The 27,087-nt window shown below is 37.3% G+C and overlaps 1 protein-coding gene across 1 annotated transcript in view; it reads right to left on the minus strand.

The window, feature by feature from the left end:
- Positions 1-216: 216 nt before the first annotated feature.
- SH3YL1 (SH3 and SYLF domain containing 1) overlaps positions 217-27,087 on the minus strand; it is a 52,188-nt gene continuing 25,317 nt past the window's right edge. The window contains exons 8-10 of the mRNA XM_086460472.1: positions 26,967-27,039; positions 26,206-26,262; positions 217-416 (exon numbers count right to left, since the gene is read on the minus strand). Coding sequence (XP_086316598.1) covers positions 217-416; positions 26,206-26,262; positions 26,967-27,039 — 330 coding nt within the window. The remainder of the gene's footprint in view (positions 417-26,205; positions 26,263-26,966; positions 27,040-27,087) is intronic.

Below are 27,087 nucleotides of genomic sequence, written 5' to 3' on the forward strand. Positions count from 1 at the left end.
GCAACTTGCTCGAAAATAAAACTTCATCATAAACTGACTAACACCTACTGTTTATTTAAGAAACAAGTTCAGAAGAAAGTTAAGGTCATTTAATGCGTTTCAATTTTGTGTTAGAATAGTCTTGATCAAGAATCTCATTTTAATAAAATCTGAAAAGTTAAAATATATTTTTCAGTGTAAATATATTACTGCTTCAACATTTTCTTCTATACAAATTTAGCTGTTACTTATGGCAACGTAATTGGCTGGAAAGATGCCGGTCTGTCCTCCTATTCTTCCTTCCCACCAATCAAACTGGGAGTCTGTTTTGGTTGTGACTGTGATTTTGTCTCCAGCTTTGAAAGTCAAGTCACCTGGCTGTTGGCCTTCGAATGAATAAAGTGCTGTCACTTCTACTGGATTACTCCAAGAGTTACCTGAAGTGAAAGAAATTAAATAAAAAGGAAATTACCAAACTGCACATACAGTAGGTCCTTAAATACGATATTCTTAAATGACAGTAGAAAACAGTGACAAAGACACCAAAATAACTTATCTGAGCATAGAAACCACTGATGAAAAATCCCCTCCATTTCCACTACATTCCCAGGTAAGTGAAAATTGGATTCCAGCCTATCAGCACAGCCTGCTTAATAAAGTAGTACTCTACACAAAATGGAGATCAGCAATTTTTTCTATATGCTCACAGAGTCAAAAAAAGACAGCGGGAACAAAAGCTCTGTTTTGAAGAAAGTGTGAGTGCTTCCTGAAAGACTGCTGAACAGAAACACTTTTGGGTTTTAGTTTTGGTATATGTTCTCTGTGACGGCTTCTTCATAGAAACCGCAAAACTTAAAGCGGGGATTTGATTTTTTTATCAATATTCAGGATATAGGATGGTAAAATACAAAATATCTACAGCACTTCCCTTCTCTTTCCATAGAGTTTGCAGTATCTAGGATTTTGGTGTATCTCACATGTTAAACAAAAGACACAAAATGTGCCAGTGGAAGGAACTGACTATGGTTCGATGTACTGAAGTGACGTGGCTTGCATAGCGGTATTTTAGACCACGTATACAAATGTCTTTATTCACTTTCCACCAGTCTCTTACATAACTCTTTCAGTCCTTAGCTGGGTTGGAATCACGCCATGAGTCTTCGGATCTAGTTTTAAAATGATCTAAAGTCTTGGATACCATTATCCACCCTTCATTCCTGCTGACACTTTTTTAGCCAATATCTCAATGTTTATTACTATTGAACTTTTAATCTAAGTTAATATCTTCAATATACTAATAATTATATTTGCTCTCAATCCCCTTAACTGTCTGAACTATATGAGGTAGTTTCATTTGTTTAATGTTGCTTTAGAAAACAGTTAAATCTCTTGCATGAATGCATCTAAAAGTGAAAAAAGGAAGGTGTAATGGAAGACTAGTTAAGAGGAAATAATGAAGACGTTTACACAGTCAGGTGGAGAGATTTCAGGATGTATTGCTCATACAGACATGATGGCTGCATAAATGCTCAAGCATGCAAGATTAAAGGCTTTTAGCATTAGCTGCACTTGCTTGCTTCCAAAACTGTATTGCAAACGGGGAAACCCAAGCTCTTGGTCTACACATTGCAAGTACAGAGCTAGAGAGGATGGTGAGAGAAGCACTGGTACAACATTTTTTGTTGGCAGTCTGTCATCAAGAACTGATACCCACAGAACTTTTCTTCTAGTTCCTTTCATCTCTTCAAAAGAAAGAGGTGAAACCCTTTTCCCCCAAGCCTCCCAAATACAAACTGTAGCCAAAACAGGACAGACAGAGAAGAATAATGGACTACAAATGTATGCATAAACAGCACAGATTTTTTCCCCAGCGTCTGTCAATATATACATTCATTCCATAGGCCAGTTCTTTCCCTTCACGATCTGCATTTGTAGCAATCATCAAAGATGAATACAAAATTGTTCGGCCACGTGCTGGGAGAGTGTAAGTTGCAGAGAAGTCAAATGCTGTCTTCCTTGATCGCACAGTCTCTCTCGCTCCTGATACCTATATTCATGATCTAAAGTCACACATCACTGTTTCTTTTGATGTGAAAACAAAGGCAGATGAAAATACCCATGCTTATCAGGTCCTTATCTCCACCAGTTACACCTATGAAAAAAGGCAGCAATACAACTTTTCTATCTATCTTTTTTACTTTCACACTTGCAACCCTGTCAGACTGAGTACTCAGCAATTACATGATTTTCCTCCAAGAATTCAAGCACTTGATGCAATCAGGATGATATGATGTGTTCCCATGCAAAGTGTGCTTTGAAGCGAGATATTTTGATTGAGGAAATCACAGCAAAAACCACAAAAGTAAAAGATGGTTTGACTTTTTACTCCTAGTTTTAACTGAAGAACAGTAAGAAAACGCTGTGGCTCAGGACTCTTTAGGTGCTAAGGCATGAAAACAGTTATGACTCAGTTGCATATAAAAAGGAAGAGCGGGTGTTTTACCTGTGCCACATTCAGGCAGCATGCACGGGTAAAAGCGCATTTTGTAAGTTAAAATGAAGGCTAAAAATTCTTATACTTTGAGTTCATAACCATATGGGTTTCTATCACCTAAATGTTCAAATGGATAATCACTCAAGGAGAATTTGAACTGCTGTATATTTCTAACTGCCCAATATACTCGGAAAAATTACGTAATTGATAGCACAAAAGAAGAGACTGAAAGTGCTCAAAGTGATGGTGAGAACTTCTTTTCATTACATTCAACAGAAGAACTGTCACCACCACTTTAATATGCTGGACTTGTAGCAATGGCAGCAAGTAGTAGTTACCTCCTCCATGGCTGAACTTGCATTAAGTGTTAGACTATGATTCCTCTTACACAAACCATTTTTGAAATTTGCTCAGTAAAAGTAGAAATAAAAATGAAGGGAAACGAGACAAAAATATAGCATGAAAATGCAGAACAAAAGAAATGCGTGTGAGATACTGAAGTGTAGGAGTGCATTCAATGCACCACAATTATGCCTCCAACTATTGTTTGTTCTGTCATGTGAATGAGATTGTTTTACGCATTTCCCCTCCCACTTTTTGCCCATGTGCATGTGTATCTTTCCAAACATACAGAAACCTCAAAGCACTACAGCTGATTACGAACACCGAGTTCTGTGTCCTTGTCCCGTTTGCTACCCGCTATCATTTAAAAGCATTTTCCAGCTTTATTCCTGTCAGTTATCTCATAACAATTCCTACTTAATTTTCCCTAGCAGCTCTTTTCCATACTATAGTTTCATTTTATTTCTCACAGATTCTAATCTCTGTGCTATAATTCTGTATTTTTTTTGGCATAAAACAGATAAAATGATATTTATTGCCTCCAGATTGCAGCATCCCATGCCTCATATTTAGATGGATTTCTATAGATCACTCTAACAAATCGGTATCTTAAACGAATGCACTATTATGAAATCTACCACATATATTATAAGGGGGAGCTATTTCACGTTCTTGTTTCCTGATTTCCATTTCACATAAAAGAGTTTTAAATAAAATTGTTATAGTCAATATGAAAATTGCTGAATAAATACACTGAAACCACATTTGTAGCTCACACAAGATGGTGCTACAGTGCTACATACAGCATATGATTCTGAAATCATTGAGATCTATGAGTATGCACACTGGAATAAAAACAAATTACATTGTGGAAAATCCTTAATTAATGGTATCTGAATACATGCAGCACATCTCTATAAACACAGTGGTGAAAACAGAAATACAGAAATTTTGGCTGAAGATCAATTAGAGCAGCAGCCAGCACACATATTCAATGCTCTAGCATACATGGGTATGGCATATGCTTGATAACAAACTGCTCTGACCACAATATCCTTTAATTTTTATTCATCTTTACACACCATAATGATTGAACTTTTTGCTAAGAACTACTGCTATGGATTTGGGGACTGTCACTATAGAACAGATACAGTGGCTACATTTCTATTAATTGGTTGAAGAGTACCAGAGCCTTTTTTTGACTTTGAGGCCAACCGGCATAGACTGGCCACATACCTACTAGTAAACACTCACCATCCAGCGAGGAGAGCCACGTCCAAACTACCTACTGGTTTCTATACTGGAGTAACTCCTAAATCACATCTATGAATTATCTGGGAAAATGCTAGGTGAGAATAACACCAAGGCACTTTCTACCAACACAACCACATAGGTAACTGAGTTACAGTGCTTAGGCCCATACCTTCACACTGTTTAATTCACTAGTAGATGTAGCTAACAGTTTCACATTCTAATGTGAACCTAAAAAATATTAGTAAACCCACAGACTGATTCTAAGACTGTTTTTTTAAGAACAACAAACATTTTACATCATTTTGAGTTGAGCTTATTATGCTTTCAAAAACTAAATCTGAGTTGGAAGACAAAATAGTACAGTCCAGCTGTAGGTCTCTAATTTTACTGGCTTAGGTAGATACATTCTTCCTTGAAACTGAATAGTCTCTCTTACTCAATTTTTTTGTGAAACCTTTAGAATGCATGGCTATAGTTCTTGTTTTAAAAATCAATCTGAAATGAGGAACATGTTCAACATACTAACTTCTACTTTCTCTGTAAAGAAATAGAGAGAGAAGTGACTGGAACTGCACACAGAATGTTAAAAGTCAGATGAGACTCCAGCATCAGACATGACAGAGGTTGTATAGTGCTGGCATAAAAGCTCCACCAAAAAGTGTCAGCTTACAGAAAAGCTGTAATAGAATTCTCATTGGCTAAATGGAGACCTAGAAACTAAGCAACCACGTGAACCCTGTTTGCGCAGTAGAAGTAAAAGAAAACCAACAAACAGACCTAATGATGGAAAACAACTAATGGATCTAGGTAAATACAAACATCTATGCTTTTAAAAACAAATATATCAAGTATCAAAAAGGTTTACTATCACTAGTACAGTGTTCAGAGGCATTGAAAGCCTTGGGTATTGCTCATAGGTTTAGGATGAGAGCTGTAACTAACAGTGAACAGACAGAAATCTTGGTTCTTTACCCACTATGGGACACTGGGCTTTTGTTTGGAAAGGATTAGTATTGAGTTTATAATTAGAGGTCAGGACAGAATCCTAAGTAGGCTGCAGAACTAGGTTAATTACTGGGTCCTGTAAATGTCTGAGTGAAAAATGATAGTTTGTACCAGCATCAACGAAAAGTTATAAAAAAATTTTAATGGCCACCCTTCGCAAATGGTCTGGACAACACTACCTGCTAAGATACGACTGTGAGTGTAAATACTGTGTGAGTATGCATACATTGATCATACTAAACTGCCTGAAGGATGTTTGCCCCAAACTATCATATTAAAAAGGAAGGCTATTATCAGGCCCCAACTGGACGTTTTAAAGAGGAAGACGACCATTAGTATGATTCAACAGCTCTACATGAGCCATCAACACGCTGTTGCAGCAAAGGTGGCAAACAGTATCCTAAGCTGCATTAGGCAAAGTATTGCCAGTAGGTCAAGGCAGGTGATCCTTCCCCTTTACTCAGCACTGGCGAGGCCACACCTGGAGTGCTACGTCCAGTTCTGAGCTCCGCAGTACAAGAGAGACATAGACATGCTGGAGAGAGTCCAGCACTGGGCCATGGGGATGATGAAGGGACTGGAACATCTCTTCTATGAGAAAAGGATGAGAGAGCTGGGACTATTCAGCCTGGGGAAGAGAAGGCTCATCAATGTCTATAAATACCTGAAGGGATGGCAAAAAGAAGATGGAGCCACGCTCTTTTCAGTGGCGCCCAGTGACAGAAGCAGAGGCAAGGGGCACAAACTGAAGCACAGGAGGTGCTGTCTGAACATCAGGAAACACTTTTTTAATGTGAGGATTACTGACCACTGGCACAGGTTGCCCAGAGAGGGTGGTGGAGTTACCATCCTTGGAAGTATTCAAAAGCCATCTGGACACGGTCTTGGGCCACTGGCTCTCAGTGGCCCTGCCTGAGTATGCAGGTTGTACCAGATGACCTCCAGAGGTTCCTTCCAACCTCAACCATCCTGTGATTCAGTGAAAAACTACAGAAAGACTTTTGAAACAAAGTTATCTTGAAGTATAAAAGCAGCATGAAAATTTGTAATTGGGAGGGAGAGATTTTTGACTGGAACAGCAGCAATCAAACCCCAATTTGATACTAACAGAAGTCATGTTGCCAGCATCATCTCCATCTAGGCCAGACAGAGCAGCCTCTCTGCCAGACACCGTGACTATCCTGTGCCCAGCTAGGGGAGCGCCAGCATAGGGTGCACCTAGTAGGGACTCACATCTCTTTATGCATATGTGACCTTCGTGGTGGGGCTTTCTTGTCAACTTACGGATCAATGGCTTGTAGGGAGCTATATGAGCACACACAGAGCTGCAGTACCCGCATCTCCAACAAGAGGTTTATGTAAGTAGGAGAACGTGCACTGCCAGAATAGGTGGTTTGTGCTCATAACTCATACTACCTGTGAGAGAAGAAGCACATGAATGTAAAGCTTTGTACACATAACACTTGATACGCATGTATGCCTGGATGTGCAATTGAAACTTTGAAGGTTGCATTCAGAAGCCTCAGGTGTTTATTAACTTTTTGAGTTGTCTAATATTGCGATTTATTTGCTGTAATGCTGATATTGATCCTGAATGTATACTTCACAGATACTAGCTAGTTATCTGTCATTAGTGAGTTAATAAAGCACTTTGATCCTGATTTCGGTTTAAGCTACATGAGCTGAGCAGTATTTCCCTATGACAGTTCTTGCAAAAGCATCTTCTCCGACAGCAAAGATTAGGGTTCAGGCTGAATGGCTCATGGCCATTGCCGAGCTCTAACTGATAATTATAATGAAAGAACTTATTTAACTGCTGTTCTAGTAAGGAGGAGAAGTCTGTTTTGTGATGATAAAGCTAGGTCAAGAGCAGGAATTTAAATATGTAGTAAAAAGCTAAGCTCACTAGCAGTCCCACGAGAAGCTATGATGGCTGTTCTTCTTTGCAAAAAACAAATCAGTTTAGCCTAGGACTGACAGAGCAACTGGGCTACTGACTAGGATCAAGAGACTAGGATCAGAGTTCAATAAAGTAAGGAGCTGAAGAAAAAGATTCATCGGTAGACAAGAAATATCAGAAATAAGATGAGGCATCAAATGGCAAAAATAAGTATCTTAGATATCTTAATATCTAAGATATTTCTGGATTTGCTGTGCTCATCAACTGATAAAGCTAGACCTGGAAACTAAAAGATGACATTGGATCCTTGCAGGATGGGTGAAGGCTAGAATAAGAGCAACAAACGTTTTATGTTTCATTCTGAGGTGGATATGAGTTACTGCATTACAGCCAAAGTCAGCTTTAAGGGTGGAATTCGAATTTGAGTATGAAGTAGAGTCAGCAAGAGTTATTCAGCTTCTGCACCCACTGTTAATAGCGGTTTGAATCAGTCCGGTTCTTACAGCGATTACTGCCGGCTCTCCTCCTTCAAATTTTCAGACTTGCGGCTTATCGAGCTGTATTTTGGGTAGCATTTGGGTAGGAACTGCAATCAGCAAAGAGATGAATTTCTGCTGGATCCAGCACACTGCATTAGAATGTGGAAGACGAGGGGCGAGCAAAGGAAACCGCACATAGTAAATTCTGAAGGCATCAGGGTAGCTACTAATGACAGAGATAGCTTCTCAAATAGTGCTAGGGCTTATGATAGTAGGAACGAAAGCCCTAGAATTTTGACTTGAGGAATGAAGCAGAGATGGGCCACAATGATGCCTAAAGGCAGGCAGAGAAATGGCTTAAGTTTAACTTTGAAGTAGGTAGGTGAACCACTAAGTTCAATCTGTAATACTCACAAGAATGGGATGAAAGCTGGATCTGGCAGGGAGCGCTTTTGCTTCTGTTTGAGCACAAAGACATACTTAACCTGAGAGTCAGTGGAGGAATGTAAAGGATGGGCAAAGTGATAGGGCAGGAAATTAAACTTTGAAGCAAGAACTGAATCTAGACGAGAGTAAAGGATTATTGAATTTGCAAAGGTCAGAGAGAAAGACGTTGCAACAATTGAATCATAACAGGACAAAAGCCTAGACAAAAGTGAAGATGGAAAGAAAAGGCTGCATCTTTGAAATGGTATTCAGAGAACAATCTATAGGACTCATTATTCAGCAAGTAAGAACTTCTAAAGAAATTCAACTTGAAGATCACACATGCTCTTCAGTAGTCAGCAACAGGTAGTTTCAGATTCTATTTGAACATTTTTAGCTTGAACTCATAATTAGTTAACAAATGAATACTAGAGTAAGGCAGGAACAGACAGATCTGGAACAAAGGTAGTTAGGAGTTGTCTGCAGAAAATGTTATCTAGCAACATAGGGACGAAGGGTAGCTAGCTGGGAAATCCTACCAGAAAAATGGAAAGCCGAGAAGAATGCCTTCTCAGTGACACACTGGAAATATAGATGTAAAGGCAATTACAGACATAGCCCAGCAATGGAATTCAGGGAGCACAACTATTACTAAAGAAAACAGAGGATGACAATCTATCTACTAGGTTAAGGGAGGATGGAATACAATTTCTAATATGTAGTTATAAAGAGGTCACCAGAGACTCGGAAGCAACAGTAACATTTACATCAGTGAATGGAGCAGTACTCAGGCCAACTGCCAGTCTGGCTCTGTTCACGCTACTAAACTCCGTATCTCCCAATCAGAGTACCTTCATTCATATTGTTTACTGGTGACAGTCTCTGGCACGTGCTAACTTCCAAACTACTAAAGACAGCCCATTACCTTTCCCAGACCAAAATCATACCAGGAACCTGCTAACAATTTAATAAAATAAATGATAAAGTTTCAGTGCCCAAGCACATTCCCTGGCAATGTTCAATTTATCAGCATAGATAAAGCCAATGGCTTGAACTAGGTGCAAAAGAAAGTGCTTTAAAGAGGGTCCAGCGCAGTGCCGAAGAACTCCAAAACAACAAGATAAAAGAAGATAAGGTAACAGCAATATGATCAACTATGAGCTTTATAAGATGAAAGAGGATGAGATGCTAACACTGGGAAGAGATATTGCTGGACGAGATTGAGAGCTTAAGGGTCAAGAAGAAGTGACAACATAGGATGGACACCTGGGTCAAAAAGAGATAGAGGGGACAAAACAACAAGAATCATGTGCATCTGTGAAAGCTATAAAGTTTAGAGAAGGTATGAACTGAGGATGAGTAGAAGCATCATATCTGTATCAGTATCCTCCTGAATAATACCCAGTACGGACTGGTAAGAGGGGACAGACACTGGCTAGGACCTGAAGAACAGTCTAGTAATACAAGACCTCCATACAGGTGAGGCTGGGAGCATGTAACTAAATAAAGCACATTCTCTGAGACAGGTCAGAGTCTGGTGTGCTGCCAGACGTTAAACCACCTTTTTGGCCACTTCTCTTTTTGCGCCCATTAGTCACCTGGGGAGGCTATTTCAGAGACATACTCCCCCAGTTGGTAAGACAGCTTCCTTAATGTCCAGCTTCAAGTAATTCATTACTAGTTTACATGTATCTTTTTGTTTGTCGACATGGGCCTTTGACTGAAACCTTTCTTTCTTGGCATTTACCTTCCTTATGCTTTTATAACAAAACCCCATTTTTTTAAACCTTCAGACTGCTACACCAAAAATAATGGAGCTACCTCTTATCACTGACTCCTTGCTCCACTCATTGTACTTATTCTTTTCCACATCTATTCAATTTAACCTATTTTTTCTTGAAAATGAATAAATAGAGTATTATCATGAGTTAAGAGGCCTGCAGGTAATTGACTTCTCAAACAGCTCTGCACTTAGTGCAAGAGTGTAAGTAGAAGGGTGACAGAACTGAAGGAACAGAGAATTCATTTTATGGAGATCATGGATTTCTTTCTGTATGTGAAAAAAAAAAATATTGTGGATGAATCAGCACAGGAGACTGTCAGAACTGATTTTTTGATGAGGAGATAGCCATGAATGAACAAATCAGCAAAGAAAAAATGGAAGAGGAAGGAGAGCAGAGAACACTGGAGGAACTGGGAGCCACAGAAAGCTGAGGTACAAGAATGGGAGAGTTATTAGTGACATGGCAGAACTGCTCTTTTAGCTGACAGCTGAGCTGAACCAAAGCTGCAAACTAAGTGATAAAGCTAGACAACACACAACTAGGGGTCAAATGTATTTAGAATAATGATAATGAAGTTACAAAAACAAACAATAAAGATTGAGAGAAATTAAAATAAAAGGGATGTGCACATAATTTAAAGAAACTTCATTACAGAGAGATACAGATTTTGAATATGAATGGATGTATTCCAAATCCCAGAACTCTAATCCCAGAGCCATATTAGAATTCCACATAATACAATATTGAACACAGGTGCTACTCATTAATATGATGATCATTAATCCAACAAAAAGTCATCAGCTCTATAAACTGTTTTAATTTTTTTCAGTTTTGAAAGGAGAGAAGTCTCCGTGTGCAATAATGGAACCTGTTCCAAGGTTACCAAAGACGAAGGTCTAGCAAACAGAAGACTAGAGGGATGCAAAGTTAGGAGGGAGAATACAAATGTCTGTGATTAGTGCTTTTATCTGTTCCCTGACCATAAGAAGAAATACCAGCACATGAATTAAATCGTGCAGCTATTTCAAAGAGACTAAGGAAACAGGCCTAAACCTGACCTGTTGCTATCAAGAGATAGATAGAGAACAGTTAAGAACAGCATCAATCAGGCTGAAGTCAAAGCACTAATTGTGTGCTGGACTGCCAATACGGAGAGAGATATTGGATGGCGTGTTGTCTGATGTAATGCTAATTCTTCAGCTCTTTTTTTCTCCAACGAATTATGAAGCTGAAACTACTAGCAGTCTCAGTGATACAGCACCTTTTTCAAGAAGACCTTTTTCAAATTGTCTTGGTTATGTATGATCAGTCATAGTGTGGAGTATCTGCCTTTACTATATCTAAACTTACCCTCTTGGTTTCCATTATATTTTATGTCTATTTCTCAACTATTATGTAAAAAAGCCACTATGAAAATAACATATGAACATAAAGTTATGCCCTATAGAGATTTGATTTCTTTGGTGAACTGTGTCAGGGATAGTCAAAGAAGCATTGGAAAGGAAACTGAGAGGGAGGCTGTAGAAGAAGGATGTAAAGCTTATTGCTGGATTTCTGAGGAAACCACTAATTATTCTTACATGCCAGTTTCTTGCAAGCTGTCAGTCCTTTAGTTGTAAGGATCTCACGCCTTACATCACTATTACATTTTGTAATTGCTTTTAAGTAAGAGTTTTAAAAAAGAATGATACTAGTTTTAAATTCAAGATACATGAATTAACAGTGGTTTTGATCGTAATAATTCTAATGAGTCACACTAACGAGTTAGAACAAAGAAACAACTGAAGACACACTTTGTTGATATTCTAAAAGACAATCTTAGAAATAGTTCAGCTGTCTGAAAGCATGCATGTATGTGACCAAACTTGTCTCCTTAGAAACAAAACAATGGAAACCTTTTAATTTATGTTACGATAACAGTCAAAAACGCACAGAATGCCTCTGAAAACATAGAAGATACTCTAGGATGTAAAGAAATAAAGCTACAAAAGTACGTAATTGTATGTTTATTACTAACTACATGCATACACACAACAAAAAGACCTGTTGTTACAACTAATTTTTCCACTCAGAGTTTAGAAAGCAATCAAAATGGTTAAAACTGCAACAGAAGACAATATTCTGTTATTGAAACAGAAAATATATGGCTGGCAATGGATGTGACTGCCAGTTTGAGTACTTCCTCAAATTTAAAAACCTCTTGCCTCTATTACATAATTCCTTTATTAAAAAGGACTGGCTCATTTACTTGCTAGAATGTAAACAAAAAATATCTCCACAGTGATGTTATAAAATATTGAAACAACATTGCCTCAAAATCTACACTTTATGACTACATGCAATAATAAAAACACGACAGATACAGTATCTTATTCCATGTGACCTTTGGAAAACAACATCTTGGAGATTAAGACCTCATTAGGTATAGTTTACTGGATACCCATACTTTGTAATGTTTTATGGATGTAGAAGTTTAATGCAATTAATAGTCCATGCTTTGATGGTATTTGAATTCTGAGGCTTTACTATTTGTACGTAGTTTCTAAGAAATACCATTTAGGTAACGTGAACTTTGTCTCAAAGCTGGGGCTCAGACCCACAAAGCTGATGTTGAGTTCATGTTCACAGCCAGGTTGCACAGCAGTTAAGTCAGATTACTGAATTTCAATGTGATGAAAAGCCTGTTTGGCTGGAACAGGTTTCCCAGAGAGGTGGTAGAAGCCTCATCCCTGGAACCATTTCAGGTCAGGCTGGACGGGGCTCTGAACAACCTGATCCAGCTAAAGGTGTCCCTGATCACTGCAGGGGGGCTGGACTAGGTGGCCTTTAAAGGTCCCTTCCAGCCCAAACTATTCTATGATTCTGTCCCATAAACAAGATACCCAACAATGCTAAGATTCACTTACTGGGCACTGCGCTGCCTGTTATCATTCACTATTCCTGGCAATAGGCCTAAAGCAGCAGCATCACTGGAAAGGGACAACTGGTCTGTGTTTAAAGACTTAAGATGGAAGTGAAGTAAGGAAAGTCAGAGAAAGGATGAAAGCAAGTGCCATAGGAGTTATTACACAGAGAAAAAGGCAGTAAACTAAAAGATGTCACGAATTTCTTTTCTCAAGACAAGATGAAACATCAGCCAGTGAGGGGTGGGGAAAAAGGAGTAAAGCAGAAGCATATTGTAGTATGTTATACACTGGGACTCTCTGAAGAAATTAACTTTTCAGGTCCTGTATGGCAACAAAATGTGCTAACACCTACTTAGAAAAAAGTCTCCACACAACTCTCATTCAGAAAGAAAAATAGTAGCCCAATTGTATCCTAAAGACTAGAATTCATGAAAATGATTTCAGTTCTTGACTCACACCAGTATACATTCAGTTCTTTTTTCAACCTAATGTCCTTCATTTTCCATATTCTTCGATCACACCTCTCGGCCTTTAACCTAAGAGGAATGGGTTTTATCTCCGCTTCTAGAGGAGAACAGATATATACCCACTTACAAGTTTCATTATAGTTGTTTCTGGACAAATTACAAACCAAGTGTTTCTTCAGTCTTACAAGTGAAATCTCAAATGTCCTATCCACATTAAACTACTAATTTCCTTAATGGCCTTTTTTATTTTGTTTTTTAAATGTAGACTTACCTCAAAAAACCCTCAGCATACACAAAACAACAACCTCAGATCTCAATGAACAGATGTTTGGGAAGGCCTAAACATGCACAGTAGATTTGACATTTTGTATCTACAGGTACTAATCTCCTGTAATCAGATATAAGCACAAATCTTTCTGTACAGATACTTGAAGTATGTCATATGCCACCATTGATCCAATTAATCTCCAATAATGCTCATCTGATCAAAGGTCAGGAGACATGATATTCAGCAAATCATGCTCAGAACAAAAAATCTCCTGCCTTAGCTGTTGTTTTGCCTCTAATTATGGCTTGTTTCGGGTAAGTAAACAAAACTACTTGTCTTTTTCTACTTTCTGAAAAAAAGCTTCTTAATACTCTCAAAGTATTTAAATTCAACACTGAAATCTGAAAACAACTCCTTCTTCTTAACTAAGAAAATGAGGATGTACTTTTTTGGGGTTACTGAGCTTCACTGACACTGCAGTAAAGCCGTACCCTTTAAATGCCCACAGAAATGCCTATCTGTGCTATCAATTACAAACCTGCTCTGAAGAGGAAGGGCAGGGACCAGCTGCTTTGCAATTGCTTATGGGCAAAGAATGTCCTATATCCAGAAGACCTGATGTCTGTTTCGTTAAAGCAGCTGCAGATTTAAGACAGTATCAAAATGTTCAAGGTACCTTGCATAATATTGAGGAAGGCCTGTATAATTCCAGCAACTACACTCCTTAATACCTCTCGGTACTAAACGCACACCCCAGTCCTGGAAAGGAGTGCAAACCCAAATGTTAAGCCCTCTTCCACTTCCATGGGAACTGTCTCAGCAAACCCTATTTTCCGAATCAGTTGCAGAGCTACATGTTATGTATTGCTTCGACTAGGGACTTCGTCCAGGTTTCCAGTGTTACAAAGCCCTCCAGTTGATTTCTGGAATAACTTAACTGCGTTCTCATTAACAAAGAAATGGTGGCTGGAAAAACCTACTCCATGTTTAATACTTGCTGTTAAAGACAGTACAAAGCAAAGTTAGACACAGATGTTCCATACATGGTACGCTACCTTCAATTTTGCTCCAGAGCCTAAACAGATAAGAAATCAATCATCAGCTGCAAATCAGTATGCATGGAATGGAGGTATTATACATACTTTTATAATAAACTCAAAACCCCAGAAAAACGCTCAAGTATTTTTGACTTCTTCCACATCAGCTGGAAATGGACCATTTCAAAGCAGCTTCCATGTCACCAACTTGTGTCACTACCAGACAGTGTCACATCTAGCAAACAAAACCAGTGGTTTCATTGGTGGTTGAAACAGACCTGACTATATTTAAAGTTTAAGTTACTGTGCAAATTAAGCTCATTCAGTATGAAACATATTTCACTGTTTTTTGAGTTTCTGGCCTACCAGGGAACATGCTGGCTCATCATCTTCATCTGCTGATGGAATGCTTTCTATCTTTGTTTCAGCATACTCAGCTTTTGCATTAAAGAAGTGCCTTTTTTGTCAAGCATCTGTGGATGTATTTGATATTTAGGATATAAAAAACCCACCTCCTGCTTGCAGAAGTCAATTCTGTAACAGTACTTTTGCTGATTACTTTTTGGATTTTTCTGCCTTTTCAAAAAAAAAATTTACATTTTCATTCAAACCGAAAAGGTCAAATAAACTTTATCAATGTCAAGGGCTTTATTATGTTCAAGACTACATTAATGCAAATAATGCCTGTGCTGAAATCATACTGCAAAAGCTGAGATGCAATGCTAAGCATAACCTTCATATATTGAATAGTACAGCACATTAATGATAACTGAGCACTGTTTTATTCAGGTCAAACTGAAGATTTAGGAATGATTTGTGGATCTTTTATTATGTTTACAAGCTTCTTATGTTTCTTCTACACATACTGAGTTAACATCTCAACCTGAATTCACTGTCTCTGCATTTTCTTCTCAAATCTCTGTACTGTCAGATTCAAAACTTCTGCTAATGCGTTATTGGCACATGAGCTAGTTCTCTTGATATAAGTCTTGTTTTACCCCAGTCTGGGAAACAACCTATAACCTCAAAAAAAAAAAAAAGAAAAAAAAAAACCTCAAGCTGAAAAAAAAAAAGAAAAGTACTAATCTTAATTCTATACAGTTTCTGCCAGCTTCTTAGGGTCATGTTTTCTGAAACACTGATTGAAAATTTTTTTTCAGCCTTGCATAGAGAAAAACTTCTCTGCACTGGTTAGAAAAAATGGTTAAAAATAATAAAATTACATGAGACAAAGAGGTACCTTATATGGAAACATGCAAAATAATATTATTGTACAAGGCCTCATTTGAAGTGCTGTTGACAAACCTCATCACCAATGTTTAAAACTGGGTGAGGAACAGGATGACCAGGAATAGAAAGCCCGTTGTCAAGCGGAAATGAAGATGAGTTTCACAGAATAAAAGTCAGATGAAAGAGGCTACTACTACCAGACAGAGGAGTAAGACAGAAAAGTATTTTAGCTAAAGAACAGGAAAAGCATGAGACAAAACTGGTTTAATCATGCTGATTAAAGAATAAATTTAGATGAAAAGCAGAAAGAAGTTTTAAACCATTAAAAAAGATTCAGAAACTGCTTTCTGTAAAAAAAAAAAAAAGCTGGTGAGTATCTCCTAACTATGTTAATACCAAGTCTACCACTTTCAGATAACGTGTCTATATTATGTGAACACCTGCAAAATATAGAAAACTCTTGTTAACTTTAGCTGGGCTAAGGGGCTTAGGGGCTGTTGGAATCTATGCTAGGATTTATTCTTGCCACAATTACTTATTCTCATTGCTGTTATGTCACTCTACCACCAGTACAGCCATTATTAACTCTACCTATACCATGGGCTCTATCATCTTATAACTTCAAATAGTATTCAACAGATGTTCCCTTCCTTTGCCAAACGGTGATCCAAACCAACTGTGCTTCCACTTACAGTATCCCAGGGCACAATCCTGTATCATTTGATCACAGTGTAAACTGGTAGGAGAAAGGTAGATCCCCTTACTTCATCACAGGACAACTTCAGTAAGAGCTAGAAACAGCACAGACCCGTGAACTAGAGCCTGAACTAATTGGTGCAAACTCTGCCACTTGCAACATCCACACTGACGAGGATGAAGCATCTTGGACTGCCACCATCACCCAACCTGTGTTCACATTATGTTTCCCAGGCTAGCACAGCCAGCCTTTGCTGAATAATCATTACATCAGCCTGGCCCAAAAGTACACTGTTATGGTAAATTTCACGAAATGAAACAGCAAACTGTTCTGCAATTTGCAGTTAAAGTGTAAGAATGGTATAGACAGTATTCTTCATACTTTTATGAACATGATGCAATGCTACGTATGCGTTTAGGTCAAGTGAAAAACTGGATGTGTAGATGCTCCATCAAAAGAAAAAGCGTATGGTAACTACATTTGTGGAAAAAATATCCCTTAGTTCAAGTATGAGGGAATTCTGGCTTGTAGACGGGATTCAGCCACAAACTCCAATTCGTCCAAATTGCCACAAAGGCAGAGTTTTCCCCCAACTTTCTCTGCTGCCCTATATCCAGCTGTACCACTAATCTTGAATTCTTGCTCATCTTTCTGGAGTAGTTGGCAAACGGCAGAACTGCTGGAAAGAGCAGGGAAGAGACAGTTTGAACCTGATGGCAGGGACCAATATGTGAAATTGTGTACCAGAGCAAGTTTCTCCCTTCTGTCTTTCCTTACAGAAGAGTTTTCTATTTTCTTATCTTTTATCTTCTTTTAACCCCTTCTTGCTAAATAGAAAAGGATCTGCTAAGAGCACACACATGCCCCACTGAGAGGAAAGGGGGAAGAGGTGTGCAAGTCTCACAGTGTATGAACAAATTACTAATACCTCACTTCCTTTCCACAAAAGTAGAGGTCATTTCCAGATGAGCTTCTTAAAGAAACAAACAACTAGAAACAGAGTATTTGAGGGTTGCCTAATACGGCAATAAAATTATTAATGAGAAAGAAACCAAATGAAATATAACCAGGCAAACCTCAATGAAATCCTTGCCAGACCTTCCCACGAACAGATAAGAAGTTTCTTGAAACCACATGTTTTTGTAAAAGTGAAAAGCATTATTACACCATTTCTAGAACAATTATTTGTCACACTGATCTAGTTTATGCTAGTGTTTGCCTTATTGATTTATTTTTGCGAGGCCTCTTCCTATTTCTTTTTCAGGAACTGACAGTTTTTCCACAAAATGTGAATGACCTTTTTGGTTCAGTCAGCAACATCCAGCTGGCTGATCTGTACGATGTAACGCTTAACTGGCACAGCTACAGTAGACGCAGGATCCACGTCCCTCCACAACAGAGAACACATCACTTTTTGGGCAACCATGGCACTTAATTTTTCTGCCCATGAAAAAACGCATTTAAAGTGGTTGTTCCATCAAGGTAAAAACTGATGAATTCCCAAAGAAACGAATTATCAGAGTCTTCCCTTAGCACTGAGTATAAAGTGGATGTTCGGTACCCTTCCAGGAACAGACATGCAGTATTTTCTCCTATCTCCTTTCTGCCTCTCACCAGAGATAAGAGAATGTTGGCGACTATATGGAAGACAGGATGTTCTCAAACATGCAGCTTTCAGATGTTGTGAAGTTTCTTGTCCCTGCTATCAAGATGGATCTGTAAAGCGTCACCTTACCATCACTGCAAAATGATCTCAATTTCTTAATCAGTGTTAGCTTTCATCTCAAGTCAATCAAGCACAGGGCATTTTGCTGCAGTCTGGACAGAAATCCTGTACATCTATCACTTCTATGAGGTATTTAAAAGTTCTGTTTGGCTGCTATTAGTATTAATGAAGCAGAAGCTCCCATACTCCCAAAGGCTTTTCTAGATAAACAGATAGGAAAGCAATTTAAACTTGCCTTTGTCCTACTACTTGAACAGAAAGAAAATACTATCTAATGCAGTGCACAGCTTTGAAACAACTTTTTAAGCATATATTTCATAAATATGCTAAAACATTAAGCTGCATGCTTTACAAGGGCCTCAGATAAAAGACTTTAACCTATACCGTTTAACATTTGTATGTTCACATGAACAATTTCACATTTTAGCTGCTGTGAATCAGTTATCACCTTAATGGTCCTTTACACTTAGAAAAATCTCAGTGCAATCTACATTTATTTTTTACGATTTAGGTCTAATTTCCTGATTTTTATTCCAAGACATTAAAAAACACCAAGAAAAATTACTGTTCCCCATGCCAGTACATCTGGTTCGTGTTTAGCGTAACAGCTCTCTGCCACTGCATGCACACATCAGAAAGACCCCAAATACATCCTAGCACGTCTGACCTCAATCTCTCTGTCTTGTTGTATTTTGAGTTAGCTGATTATATGCAGCAAGTTATTTGTTTCAGTATGAACAGTGAAGTCCTGCATGCTACATATTTTCCTCTCAGCTTGCCACAACATAAGCCATAAGCACCTTGATTATCTTACTTATTACATTCACAATAGTAATAGTATGGTCCTAGTAAAAGTGAATCAGGGATAAAAATAGTCTCAAAAATAATTTCCTGGGATTTCCTGGGTTTGGTTAGTATTAAGAAAGAGCTCATAATAGCAAGAAAATTAATACTGTGGGGGACCACCAGATGGATGTTTTATTTTTCCGGTAACTAAATATAAACATGTCACAAGCCTTGCCACAAAACCCACAAAAATAGACCAAGCTTAGCTAAAACTCTTAAAAACAAACAAACAAAAAGGTACTTTATAGTTACTTTCCAGCGGGTTAACTTCATGTTTACTAAATTAGTAGAAGTCATGAAGGATTATGACAGATACATCATATAGCTCACTTTGTAAAAAAATTTCTAAACCAAATATTTAATTATCTATCAGTCACCCTGAGCTTTATTGCTTTTACGGTTTATAATCTGCTAGAGTTCCTTCTCCAATTATAGTATAGAAGGAACAGATTACTACACAGCTTGATGAGGGTTCCTGCTTACAATGTGAAATAGTTCTACATGATCCTACAGCAAATCTCTGCCTTTCTTGGAAAAGGAGTAATTCATGAACTGAAGAATGAAAATTGGCTTTCTTTCAGTTCCAAATACACTGCACACATCCACAGCACCTAAAGGAATATGCATGTATCTGACTTTATCCGAGTTTGTTATTTTAATTATTTTATCCAGTTTTCAGTTAGTTACTGAAATCAGTATCTTTTATTCACCATAAAAAATGTCTACTCCCCCATGAAGTCACACAATGGAGAACAATTTCACTAATGAGTTAACTTCCTCATCTATAAGGAGTGAGTAACGGCACAGAAATATCACAGGAAAAGATGGGAAATTCAACTGAAAGAATTGCTTCCTTTATCAGCACTCCATCAGATGAAGCAGATTATTCTATTTATCCCCAAGTTCTCACATCCCCATTAATGAACAGACTTTTAAAAGTGTACAGTCTAATGCCTATGAAAATGACTCAAGGATAACATTTCTGAAATATCAGCCAGTCTCGGTGACAGAAATAAATCATGTTTCCATGGATGATTTAATTTCCAGTTCAAAAGCTAAATGCATTTTTCCCCTCATTGTGAACCATGGACTCTTCCTCCATGCTTAAAACCAACAGGTTTTGGATTCCTTCTCCCTTCCAGGTCTATGCAGATAGCATGGTACAAAAACCATTTTATAATCTTAATTAAAAGTTAAAAGCTGTTAATTTTTACTACAATTCAAGTTGGCAAATGAATCTTCAGAATGATGACAACATTTTAAATTATCTTGATCCAGAACAGATAGAATGAAGCAAAAATTGCAATATTGACAATATTCTAGAAAGACTTTAAGCATATACTTCCTGACAACAAAGGAAAAGCAAAAATTCAGGAATTACACCAGGAAAAAGACCACAGAGATACGTGAATTTTATTGGCTCTAAAACTGATGAAATACTTTCAGTTTACTATTGTGGTGTTTAGCCTTAATTACAATAAAAACGTCCAAGTCAAAAGTCGCTCATCAAGAGGAGATTTGGGCACACTTACATTTCTCTTACAGTGTAGCTGTCAGACTTTTTTTTGTCAGTGGGCATTTCTAAATGTGGAACCGCATAGATGATACAAATAGCTGTATGTTAGATGTCCAGTTAAATTAAATTTGAGTTGATCCAAAACGGTACTAGTTTTGTTAAAACTAAGATAAGAGAACCATATCAGAAAAATAAAGCAATTGCTTCAATACGTATTTAGCAAAGCAAGACTATTTTTAAAGCTGCACGCACATACAGCAATGCTCTCTTTCAGCAGCTTTAACTAAAAATTCCATTGTTTCACTACACTGTGTTAAAACAAGCTCAGCAAAACATGTAATTAGAAGTACTAATTAATGCAGAGACAGCTAGAATGGTGTCCACATCCTAGGTCATATTTTGTCTTTTCCCTGAATTTGATCAATATTATCCTACAGGGCAGTAGCTCTAAAAATAACAAGATGGTAAGTCAGACAGAACCAAACTGCAGAATAGGCATGCAAGTAAAATGAGCGAAACGGGAGTTGAAGTCATAAGTAAAAATTATGCTATTTGCTCTCAGACCGCTTCAAAATAGATTATTTTTTTTTTTTAAAGCTTTTTACCTCAGAAGCAGTCTATGAATTCTTAGTCCATAAAATCACGTTGGCTTCGTTAACACATAACTGACCACAGAACCCCCCATAATGTACTAACAAAAAGAAATTCACATACAGACCCTCAAGTTTTCTTGACAAATGACATATCAGGTGGCATGAAAATCTGTCTTGGAATTCTCACTGCAAACAGATTTTCGTAGATCTACTGAACCATCTGGCATTCATAGATTACTGAAAGAAATTTTGCGATCATCTCTGAAATCATAGAGAATTGGGCCACACCTGATTCCTGGAGAACCATAACCATGAAAAGCAACATCTCTGAGATGGTCTTAGTTAAACTGCATTTACCACAACCTCATGGTACCACCTGATCAAAAAGGGTTGATAGTGCCTCAACTGTTTTAACGTAGAGTGGCAATATGTAAGAAGGATAAAATAAATAAATAATAAAGAAAGTAAGGACTGGAGTTTAGTCCAAATTAATTGCGGCTTTTAGAAGTCCAAATCTTACTGATCTCAGTGAGCTCACATCTCAGAATTTGCTATTTGTAGCCCTATTTAAAATTTGAGAGGAAAGAGAAAATTACTTATAACAAAGAGCTCATCAATCTGTTTAGCAACCAAAAGAAAGATCAAGGAAGATCAAAAGGTGATCTGATTACAGCACAAATGTCTCAAAGGGAACAAGAGGGGAACAGAAAAAACCCTCTGGGTAGGAAAGAGCTCTTTAATATAGTGATGAAAGCCACAATAAACATCATTGTCTAAAAGCTGCAGACGAATTCATATGGGAAAGCATGAATTTTTAATAATAAGGTTGATAAATCACTCAAACCATCATTGAAGGAAGGAAGATTTTTTTAGCTTCTTAAAAACGGTGACAAAATTCTCATCTGCCTCCCTGTCTTCATAAATAGGCTTGATACAGCCCTTCTTTCAGTACGTAGAATACAAATACATGCCTAATGGGACAGTAACAACCTGTTAATATTCTCATATTTTCAAAGTGAAAAGTTTCTGCTAAAAAAACTAGTTACAATTAAATTTTTTTTTTTTAAAGTTTTACTGTCAAAGTTTAAGTGTTATGATTTTATGCACAATAGTCTTAAGTGTTGAATGCCTGCAGATAGATCATTTATTCAGTTCAAAAATCAAAAGAGGAGGGCACATATGTTTCCCAAGATAAAATTAAATTTAAAAATATGTAGTTCAAGTACTTGTGGAAGGTAAGAAAGCCAGTGTTTCTCAGAGAAATCTAATAAAAAAAACCTTGAACACTTTGGCTTTACAAGCACAAATTCTCATGAGTTTCTTAAGCAAATTGTATGACTGCTTAAATGACGCAAACAGCATCATTACTTTCTCCAAATTATGACAAAATACTTACGCTGTTATAAAAAGAACTGCTTTTGTGTCTACAATGAGCATTTTGCCATACAGTATTGTAGCCATAGACCCACCCTCTTGTTCATAAATGTTCCTGAAAGGGAACACATTACTGAGCAGAGGCAAAACGAAACACTAAGCAGGTATCCATTTTCGAGGGCAGAGAACTCAAGCCTATGATGATTTTTGATAATTGTGAATGAATAGTCAAAGAACAGTATTTGGAAGGAAAAAGTTTTTTGCATTTTCATCCCCATTCCTGCTTTAAGTCTGTTTCCTGATTGCTTCGGCATCTTGGCGATTTTAAGTGATTCTTTTCCAACCACGTGAACCAATCCTTTTCTAACTAGCTGAGCTGAAGAAAAAGTGAAAAAATACCTGACTTCTAATTCTGAACAAATTGCGTGTTAACGATTCACTTCTCACCAACATTTGCTTTAACCTAGCTCCCTGCTTTTACAAGCAGATCACCACTCTTGCTGCTGCCAGTTCAGCTAGGAAACCACATCACTGAAACATTTTCAGAATTGTACATATTCAGCAAACTGTTAGGATAGACAGGTAAGTCAAGTAACCATTTATCTACATTTTTGGTTACCTGCTGCTCCATGGCAGAAGCCCAAGCAGAAATAACCAGTAATCACAATACTAATGAAAAACTAATCTCCAGGATTAGATATTCCAGTGTGACAAACTATCAACCTAATGTATCTAAAAAAATTGTCCTAATAAAATAAACTTATCCTGAGTCTAAAATGCCCAAGTTGTCCACTACAGAATCACAGATCATTTATGTTACAGATGTGGTACAGAACTCTGCAGAAACCTTCTATTCAGATAAAGTAAAGCTACATCATGGTAATAAAGCTTGGGAAGACCAGTCATCCCTTTTATTAGATTGTACAACACAGAGGGGGCAAGTAGAAAAATGAAGATGCAAAGACCTAATTCTAGTAAGGGAGGAGGCATGAACTTTCATACTAATAAGCAAATCTAATTTCTTTATCTGAACAGTCTCCAGAAAAATCTCTACTACTGTAAAAACTTCATAATTCACTGAATCACAATAACTGTATCAGCCATTAGGGTTTTTTTCCCCAGAATTGTAAAAGGTCTCTACATATTATTACCTTTTTAAAATAAAATCTGTGGTATTTCCAAGTTTCTGGAAACATTTTAAAACATTATTGAACCTTGTTTTACAACTAAATGCATTACCTTAAGTATTATTCAGTTACATGAAAACAATGTACTTGCATCTGAGTTCAAGTATCACATTATCAGTCTAGAAAAACATGTTTTTCATTTAATATTCTTCTTGCATTTGAAATAGGTTATATTACATTACCTATTTAGATAATTCAAGACCACACAAAATAATTAAAAACGTTTCATCCACAAGTTTAGCTCTTCTTCCATTTGATGAGAATTAATGTTTCAACCTTTCTGCTACTTTTTTAACTGTTACAAAACCAAAGCCTCGTAACACAATGCCAACTGCCCCCTCCCCACCCAAAAGCAAGTCCTTCCTACTGACAAGCCAGACAAGTTTGCTGCTCAACATCACAACCTATCCCTGCACCAGCCATTACACCTAACATGTAGCTTCCCAAAGATTAGTTTCATGCACTCTTCTATTAGTTATCTAAAAAAGTTTTATTTTCTTTTTATTTTAAACTAGAAAGACGCAAAAAATGTTGAACATTTTTTTCAGATCACTGTAGAACATCCATTCCAGCAACTAATCCTGCAATAAAGATTGGCTAGCGTGAGCTATAGCTGCTAGGCAGCTCTGTTGAAATCATCTGGACTTTAAAGAGGCAGGAAGAGATTATTGACAGGAGGTACGGCCTTAAGACTCCTTCTATTCCATCAACCAGCATTAATACTCCCTTTATTACTAATGTGAAAGGGACTGCAACTCTTTTCCAGTCTCCCACCAACATGCACATAGGCTAGGGTATTGAGACGCTCAGGGGAACTGACTTTAGCCTTCGTTTTCCCTGTGATTATATTCTTTAGGCTTTAGAAACATATAGTACTTCTGTGGATTCAGACAGCATTTGAACCGTAACCTATGGAAATACAATCTGCAATAGAAAGCAAAATATACCATGCTAAGCCTGTAAGGTAAACAAAAATTTACCATGAGACAACATTTCTTGCAGGAAGTGTCATTTACACAAGATCCTATTGCCTCTTGCACTCCTCAAAGATGAGCTTTGTATTGCTAGAAATCGTTAGGAATCCTCAGTAGCAGAGTGACTGAGTCTACATTTTGATTTCGAAGAATCTTGGAAGCCATCAACAGATGGCTCTGTAAGATTTGGACCTTGTCACTTGTAGCTGAATGGAAGAACACTCCCTTTAACATAGCAAACATATGTGCAAGTTTTTCCTGCTATTTTAGAAACCTCTGTTGGTCAGGGTTTTTTTTAAGACTGGAAAAGTTCAGTTTTAACGGCCAGAAGACCAATTTTTTTTTTCCTTTTTAGAGGACAGCTACTAAGTACAGACCACTAGAGTCACCATTCTTTTCTTGGTAAAAGTCCTTAAAAGTCCTACAGTACAACAGCAAATTTTGATTCTCAAGAAGTCTCTGATTTGCAGAAGTCACATCAACAACTCAGCTTAAGATCCTCCTATGTTGATCTCCTCAACAGACACAGATGTCGACAGCACATATGGAGAGAAGATATGAAGGCGAATGTAAAGACAGTGACATATATAATTTATCTTAATTTGTAGTGAAAATCTCTAATTACAAGAACGAAGAAATTAAAAACACAATCATGATCTTGGCCTTCAGACAATGGAGTTTAAATACCGTGATAAATCACAGTACTCTGCCTGAAATAGACTCTTCGCTGTGATCTATTACCAAGCTTGATTTTAGCACCATTTTAAAAAGTAAAAAAGAGATCTTTTGTTTTGTTTTAAGGTGGTGCATGCAATATGTGAAAACGTGTGTACATATTCACATATATATATATTTATAGACATATACACAGGCATTATGGAACACTTTGGTCTTAGTTTTGATCCTAGCAGAGACCACTAAAACATCTATTTATCAAATGGATGATATATTTCATGGGAGAAATAATTGACTTCACTGACTTTGAAACAGCTAACAGTCTTTTTACCCGTGAAAAATGAGACTCCTGGTGGCAGACAACACTGCAGAAGCCAAATGAACATAAACACTTTTATAATAAAATTTTTTCCTAACAGATCACAAGTTTCCAGATGATGGGTCCCACAGTTCAAGAGTTACATTGCAACTACTACATAGTAAGTAGTTCAGCTCCTATTAGAGCTGAAACTGCTTTAAACTTAAAAGAATCGGAACAGAACAAGGAACAAGTGATATCTTGTAGCATAACACAGAGTTACCTTAACTCAGTACAAAAACTTCAAGGAGTATAACTGCAATGAAAATCTGTGTTTATGCCAGCATAATCAGATATGACCCGTGGAAGCACTGTTTAATTAAAACAGGAGTTATAGTACCTTGCATAAGGATTCGGACAGAAAGTTGTCGGATCAGTTTTCTTTTTCACTTCATTTAGGTGGTAACGTAAAAGAGTTTTACTACTTTCAGTGCATTTTTCAATAATGCAAAAGAACTTTTGCTGTTCAGAAAAAGAACATCTTTCTTGGAATGTAAAGTCGGGGAATAAGATTCACATTTATGAAATATTTTCAGGAGAACATACGTGTCCTGAATCTCATTTGGTTTGCATCAAACACATGGACAATAAAGAAAAATGTGTATGGTCAGATATTGTTAGATGTCTTCCACAGTACTTTTAGGACTTCTCAGATTCCACACTGAGTATGTGTAAGCTTAGTACTTACCCACAGAGGCATAATCATTTGGAAGATCAGGATAAAGTTTGTTTGTATTCTTTTTAGCTGAAAGAGAAAATAAAGTAGCAAGTTATATGATATACTAACATATATTGTTATATTTCATATACTGCTTTTCTAATACTTGTTCAATAGTTATAAAATAATTGCAGTTATCTAAGATGTGGTACAGAAAAAAGTAGTAAGGGCTTCGCCTTACATCCTTGTCCAGAGAAATAAATCAAGTTAACAACAGGAGCTGCACAGTAAAGCCTCACTTTCAGTGAGAGCACTTTGGTAGACAAACTGTTATAGAGCCAAAACTCTGCCTCCTCTGCTCTACTGTAAGACCTCTACCTATTAAAAGATAGTGACAACCAAACTACGTTTTCTAGAAACCAGAAGTTTCTAGAAGTAGGACTACCAGTTTCTAGTACGACTGTTCTTTTTACTAAGAAGTTTCATTGTACCATGGGGCTTCTACAGATCCAATAAACATTAGATGCTTCTGTAACTATACAAACACTATTTCTATAGCAAATCTGTCAGAGAGAAAAAGGTTTGTTAACATAAAACAAACAAACAAAACCTTTACTATTTATTGCTCATGGCACTATCCCAACAGGCTTTCAGTGTTTGCCCAAGGAAGAGTATTAACAAAATATTTTTATAGACACAGCTACTACTACAATAATTGTATAATATTCATTAGCTTTAATGCTCTAATTTTACATAGAGAATAAATTAATCATTATCAAAATGTTCTTAACCTGGTGGTGTTGGTCTGACAGTGGGTTTAGGTGGCTCTGGTCTCAATGATGGTCTAGCAGGAGGATCGTTTACCTAAAATTGCAATTTTTTACAAAATGTTGCATCAAACCTTCAAGTAGA

Source organism: Leptosomus discolor, chromosome 2 (genome assembly GCF_034619465.1).
Source record: "Leptosomus discolor isolate bLepDis1 chromosome 2, bLepDis1.hap2, whole genome shotgun sequence".
Taxonomy (NCBI): Eukaryota; Metazoa; Chordata; class Aves; order Leptosomiformes; family Leptosomidae; genus Leptosomus; species Leptosomus discolor.